The 6,741-nt window shown below is 43.1% G+C and overlaps 1 protein-coding gene across 1 annotated transcript in view; it reads left to right on the top strand.

Moving 5' to 3' along the window:
* The window catches only part of ARHGAP40 (Rho GTPase activating protein 40), a 29,445-nt gene extending 24,846 nt beyond the window's left edge, over window positions 1–4,599 (top strand). The window contains 2 exon segments of the mRNA XM_059827054.1: window positions 616–671; window positions 1,904–4,599. Coding sequence (XP_059683037.1) covers window positions 616–671; window positions 1,904–2,010 — 163 coding nt within the window. The 3' untranslated portion in view covers window positions 2,011–4,599.
* The last annotated feature ends 2,142 nt before the right edge of the window (window positions 4,600–6,741 follow it).

The raw sequence follows: 6,741 nt of genomic DNA on the forward strand, positions 1-6,741 counted from the left end.
TCCTAAAGTAAGCTCTGCAATTCCCTCCTGCCGTCCAGTGGTGAATTGCTGAAATAACTCAAAAAGTGAACAAAAGAATTCCCGCCCTCCTCTGTCACCATGCCTGCAGACCGTATTTAGTGGCTAAAGTGTTAGTGCATCTCCTGAGCGTGTCCCTGGGCAGGAGATGTCTAGACAAGGAGGGTGGATGGGAAGTTGGCTGAATATGGGTCAGCTAGGAACTAGTATCTCACTAACAAGCTACTACAGCTTCTGAAGTCTTCCTGCAGATGAGCTTCTCTTGAACAGGCCATCAGTTCTAGACGAATGCTGCCAATGAATTGTGGTATTTAAGCCTGTTGTCTACCTGTTGAAAAGTTAGTGTTTGCATATAGTATGCTTCTCGTTACCAGTGAGTAATATCTGCCTAGTTTTCTTTTTTCCAATTTTGAGTGTCCTTCTCAACAGCTTTGCTGTTCAGGAGGATCAGCAAGGTCTCCGTACCATGGCCTGTAGCTTTCTTGACCATTGCTGGTCCCTGAACCATAAGCAGTTTTGGGGAAAGAAACATTATTGAACTACATAACTTGCCTTTCACAGAGCTTTGTTAACGTCAATGTGTTTTTCTTTCTGCAGTAACAACTCAATGGAGTGCACAAACTTGCTCCTGTATGAAGTGGGAGGCAATATTGGTAAGTCTGGGTGGTAACTGAAAATAAGGACTCTGATGTACGTTTTTTTATGCTTAACTTATCTTAGGAGGGAGTTGAAAAAAGGATGAGATTTGCAGGGGGCTCCAAAAGTTAAAAGACAAATGAACAAGTGTGGGTTAACCTCACCCACAGCAAAGAGCACCTGCCAAAGCTCATGTGTCTTCCAGCCATCACTGCAAAGCCTTTATAGTGCAAGTACGTGGGAAGGTTGAAACCTGGACTTACAAAAATGCTTAACACTAATGGATCTTATTCAGAAGCTGCCTGTCAAGAAAGGCAGAAACTCAGGAGTCCAAAAGTCTTGAGGACAGAGATGTGCACAAATTTGTCCATCTTAAAAACAAACAAACCTCCCTTTCTGTTAGACATACCGTGTTAGACTCCCTCAACGATAAAGGTTCATGTTTGGAATTAAGTGTAGAACTTAACGACCATAAACTACATTAATCTAAGTAAAGGGCAACTTCATCCTATGCCACTATAGGCTTTTAATTGTGTGCTTCTTAGCTGGGCTTTAATTAAGTGTGGTATGCTGGCACATGGCATCTGTACTAGTGACGGCCAGCTCCAGGCATGAATTCTGTCTGCCTTCATCAACTTCCTGGCAAAAGGACCCGTACTAACTTGGGTGGAAGTTTCTCAAACCATATAGTTAAACAAGTTTCTGATGTTCATGAGTCACCAATTTCCACTCGTCAGTAGGGTAATGTCATCAGACGGAGAGGAGACTTAAATAATACAATTGCAGCAACAGATTAGGGCTGTCTGAAAATGGAAAGGAATTCTTACGGCCTGTTACAGCTGCTTCTGGAGGCTGTCGGTTACTGGAGTGTTTTGGCTGCCTCTTGGTATTTCTCTTAGTAGCATCTGTAGAAGAAAAGCTCTGTCATTGGAAACAATGTGGTCTCTGGATTTGATCACTGACATATTTCATGATGGTTTTCAAGTGCTAAAATTATTGGTATTAAAGTTAGAGTACCTTTCCACAAAGGCCAAAGCTTGGGCTTAGTAGTTCTAAGAAACATACATTCATGTAACATAAATAACTAAACTTTTCCAGATTTGTGGAAACACTTCTGAATGGCTGTGATATTGAAATTAATATGAACAAATACCAGTTTTTAGGGGGGAAAAAAAAAACCCAAAAAACCTAGCAACTCTAGGACTAAGGATTTAAGAAACGTGTTTTTCTGAATCTCTTGTTTTGGTAGGTGAACATTGCCTGGACCCAGACACTTACCTCTTAGACTTGTACCACATCAATCCCCATGGTGAGTGGATAATTAAGCAAAACCCATCTTATCCTCGGATGTTCTAAGGAAAGCATGAACAAAACGAAGCATTTGATGGAAGTTTTTGGAAGGCATGGAAAAGCTACAGAGATGTTCCTCGTATAGTCACAGACTGGACAATGCTTGTGTCTTTGAAGGAAAAACAGCTTTATTTACTACTCCCATGACAGCTGGCTGTCAGAGTACATGAGCCTACATGCTAACAGGGGTGTTGATAACAAGCAGCAGTTATCATTATGTAGCAGAATTTGCAGGTGGTATGATTAGTCTTAAACAAAATAGCCCCCCCGACACAAACCCCGCAAACAAAGCTGCGGCGATTGTGCAGCAAAGATGGAACATAAGAAGAGAAACATCTTCCTGAAGATGGTAGAAGACATCTGTTTCTTCTGGATTTGCTCTTTCTTTTGATAGCGTCCGCATTTTGGAGGAGAGACAGCCAAATGCTGCAGCGGTACTAATGACATCCCTTTGGTAAGATCTGCTATTTACTGTTGCACATCACCAGAAGAAGTTGTGATCCTGAGTTTTACTAATAAGATGATGTTATTTTCTTTGAAGAATGAAAAAGGATGCTTCCAAAAAGGCCAGATGGGATGTGAAGCCAAAATCCTGTATTTGGATGTGAAGCCAACATCCTATATTTAAGGACTACAGTTAAATACATATATGCAACACAAGAAAATAACTTCCCTTGGAAAAAAAGGATGGGATGGACAGCAGCCTTTCAAATGTAGAGTTTGATAGGAGAGATGCCTGTCCCATACAGCTCTGCTGGTAATGCAAAAGCAAATGTACAGGTTGTCATTGATGATGGGAAAACATGCATTTATTTTGCTGGACAACCTATATATCAACAGATAACCAAGGAAATATTCTGAAGTGAGTTTGAGGTTAGTAATCTGACCTGGCCACATGAACTAAACTTCTTTTTGGAAGACTCTGTGTGAACATGTCAGTTTAAAAAAAAAAAAAAAAGCCCCAAAACACCTCCTCCCCCCCAAGATGTGCAGCAGCTGAAATAAGAAATCCGTGCCTGTATCTGGTCGCACAGTGGGTACTGAACTGAGCCTTTACCGCTCTGACTGCACGTTCTCATCCCGCAGAGCACAGTGAGATCGCTGTGGTCTGGAGAGAGGAGGGTAGAGCAGCATGCTTGCACCTCGCATCACTGCATAATCATCGTACAACCTCAGCTCAAATTAGGCTGCTCCTGTGGAATAGGAGTGCAGAAGTGTTGTTTTCCTTTCCAGTGATGCTGAAATACCTCATGTGAGGGAACCTACTATGCAGTTACAGGGGATGGAACATGCACCGTTTCTGAAAATCCTGAAGTCTTTTTTATATACTGTTTTTAAACACTGTTGGATATTTATTCATGTGGCAGAAGCAGGGCTGCCCTGCAAGTGTACGCTCAAAGAATTTCATTTGCCAAGTCTTAGCTGCGCTATGGTGAACATCCTTCAGTATTACTTCTTTTGTTTAACTGAATTTGTTTCCATTGCAGTCTGAACTTTCCCTCCTCTGTGTTTTTTGTCCCCCAGGCTGATGTGTAGGTATACCTATTCATTATCCCAAAGTCCTGGTTTCTATTGTAAGGGCACTTCATTCTGTGGTTTGCCTGTCTGTGTGGTTAAATTCTCTCGGTGGTTAAGATCCTTGAGGAACAGGTGAGCCATAGTCCCTATTCTTTCTAACCTGTTGTGAGTACTGTATGAGTGGTGCTGATGTCTTGAAATGATGCATATATTCAAGAGTCTGTCTACTTTTTTTTGGTTGAGATGATGTGGATGCACTGACTGGTGGGATCATCTTCATAGCTGTCTTCTTAAGAACCCGTAACAGAAACTTGCAAAAAAACCACCTCCCAGCCCTAACCCAGAACCCCAAATGTCAAGACTTCTTGAGGCGCCTCTGTTTTATAGGGCTTAAACTGTGCCTAAAAGGGCCTGATTCTTATCCTTGAGGGTGGGTACTCTGTGCTTCTCGAAAGATCAAGCTGCTTTAAAATCGGGCATTAAAAATCAAAGGTACCTATTCACTCGTCACTTCTGGAAATCTGTGTTGCAGTGATGGAGCTTAGCAAAGAGCAAATGCCAGAGATGTGATACTGTAAGAAATACCTAAAAAAAAAGGTATCAGTGGGAGAGACAGACGAACCTGTTCCTGCTCAGAGATGCCTTGTAACCTAAACTGCATCCCTGCAAATCACATAACGCTGCATTTTTTTTCCACCCGTGTCATATGCTGGATGTTTTATTAAACATACTGGCTTCCGTACCTGTGAGAGGGAAATGCTACATTACTGCTTCTGTAAACAACAAATGAGTGGGTTTTTTTGAACACCAAATAATGTGAATCAGTGCTGTGAAAAACAAGGTTGGTGGGAGATTCTCATGAGACAAAGAGCAGTTCTCAAATACGAAAGGAAATGTAAAAAAAAAAAAATCTCTTTCCACATGATGGATATTCTTTTTTATTTTTCTTTCCTATCTTTGTACCAAAAAGTAAGTATGAATTTTTCAGTCGCTGATGTGCAACCTACTTCTGAATGCTGACTTTTAATATCTTTTTTTACAAATTTTTAATTCTGTATTTAAAGTTCATTTATTCAATGAAACAATAAAAAAATGTAGCAAAATCTCTCGGCTCCAGTTTCATTAGTGGCTGAGAATAAGTTAGCCCAGTAAATGGCACCATGTCTGTGAATGCCAGCAGGATTTGCCTCATGCCTGAAGAGGGGTGTACCTGGGGTCTAAGGGAGCTTGACAAGAGTTTCATGTTGCAGCTTCAGGAGAAGGTCCTCTGCACGGGATCCTGGGGGGCAGCTGCAAAAGAACGACCCAGGAGGAGGAAGAGGAGGTCGGTGTTGGGTATAGAAAGCCTGGAGAAAGGTTGAGAGGGGGCTTGAAGGTCTGTTTGTGAGCGCCAAGGATTAGTGACTTCTGAAGGAAGAAGAGCTGTTGTTGAAGATTGAAGCTTGAGGAAGGATGGCCGTGTCCCATGAGAAGTCCCTCCCCAGCCCCTTGGTCCCTTCTCAGTTGAGCTGCGCGCGGTGACGTCCGTGCTGGCAGGACTAGCTACGTTGGCCAAGGATAGTAGGAATCCAGCCTGAATCTCTGGTTAAATTATGACTACTTTTTTAGTGTTCAATAGTCAGTGATGAAATATGGCATAAATCCACTGCTACTTGTTTAAAAACAGTAACAGCCGCAGCCTGTCCGCTATTGCTGATGGAAAAGCAGGACTTGCTCTCCTATCCAGAAACAAAGGGAAAGGGAGGAAGATCCAAGCAGCTTTAGAAAGCTTTCAGAGCAATTATCTGAGGAAAACACCAGCTTATCAAACTTATTCCACCCATTCATCTTCAGCAGTATCAAAGTGCTAATCTCTCCCATCCCCAAGGGCATTTTTCGATTGATCATTACACAGCTATCTCCCCTGCTCAGAACAAAAGCCCAGTGTTTATTCTGTATGCGACTTAGTGACTTAGTTGGGTGTGCTGAGATAACAGGACATAGCATAAAAGAATCTTGCAAATGCTGGTTAAATATATTTGTGGATGAAGTGGAACTGAAATACCACATATTAAAAAAACAAATAATTTGCTTCAGGGGGAAAAAAATACTCGCAGAATTACAGGGTCTTCACAGGACCTAATGAAGCTTCAACCCTTGGAGGGAAACGCTGTAGGAAAACAACTGAATACACAAGCAAAGTAAGTAAATGGTGGCAAATACTGTTGTAAACAAAATACCGTTGCATTTGATTAATCTATTTCTTTCCCCTAGCGCCCTCCCCAGTGTTGAAAACAAGACAAATGACTTCTGTGGTTTTGCGTGCTAGAGAAGGAAACTTCAAAGTTCTCTCCAAATCCTGCCTGGTCTTGCTTGCACACAAGGGTTACATATGTCTTCACCGTGGGGGAAAAAATAAGATGCTGTAGTTCAATATTTCAAGTTACTAGGAAAGAAAATGCGCAGCTACGCTGACTTACCAGCTAGGGAATGGCCGTGGCAGGATCGGTCCCTGTAGGCTTCCCCAGCCTTCTCTGCTCCCTACAAACTCAGGCTTGTACGCTTTTTCTGTGTGCTGACAAACACTTTCTTTCTCGAAGCAGCTTTGCGTTGGCCGTCCCTTCCCAGTTCCTCTTGTCCAGGGGAAGGCAGGTGACTTCACCTGGACCTGGCAGGATCCGCTGAGCTCCAGGGGTTGCAACTTTGCCCCTACGCTATGTTCTGTTATCTAGCTCTACCCAAGGGCTGGTCTAAAGAATGGGCGCGGGGGGAGGCAATCCCTTTTGTCCCTAGTTCTTGGAAGGGAACCTGAAGTAGTGATGCTTTCACCTACCTGACCCTCTTGGCTGTCCCTGCTTGCCTGGCTGGTGAACTTGAAGGAGTAAATAACTGGGGGATAAAGGAGGGAAAGAGGAAGAAGACCAACAGAAATGGAGGGGGTAGGTGTACCTATGGGGGTGGTTTGTCTTTTTGTTTTGCAGGGTTTGGAAGAGATGCAGATGCACACGAGCTCTTCTGGCCTCTCCTCGCTCATCCCAAACCTTGTTCTTGGCAGGCTGCAGTAGAAACCTGCTCCAGTGGTTCCTCGTCCTTTGCTGGCTGAAAACCAAAGGCCGGTTTCTGTTGCCTTCACCTTTCGCTAGCCTGCCCTTTCTGTGCCAAGAGGGTGACGTGAGCCTTCAGTACTGAATGTACTTCATGTTGTCCATGTGTGTGGATAGATGCTCCAAGCTGTGCATG

Source organism: Gavia stellata, chromosome 20 (genome assembly GCF_030936135.1).
Source record: "Gavia stellata isolate bGavSte3 chromosome 20, bGavSte3.hap2, whole genome shotgun sequence".
Classification (NCBI taxonomy): domain Eukaryota; kingdom Metazoa; phylum Chordata; class Aves; order Gaviiformes; family Gaviidae; genus Gavia; species Gavia stellata.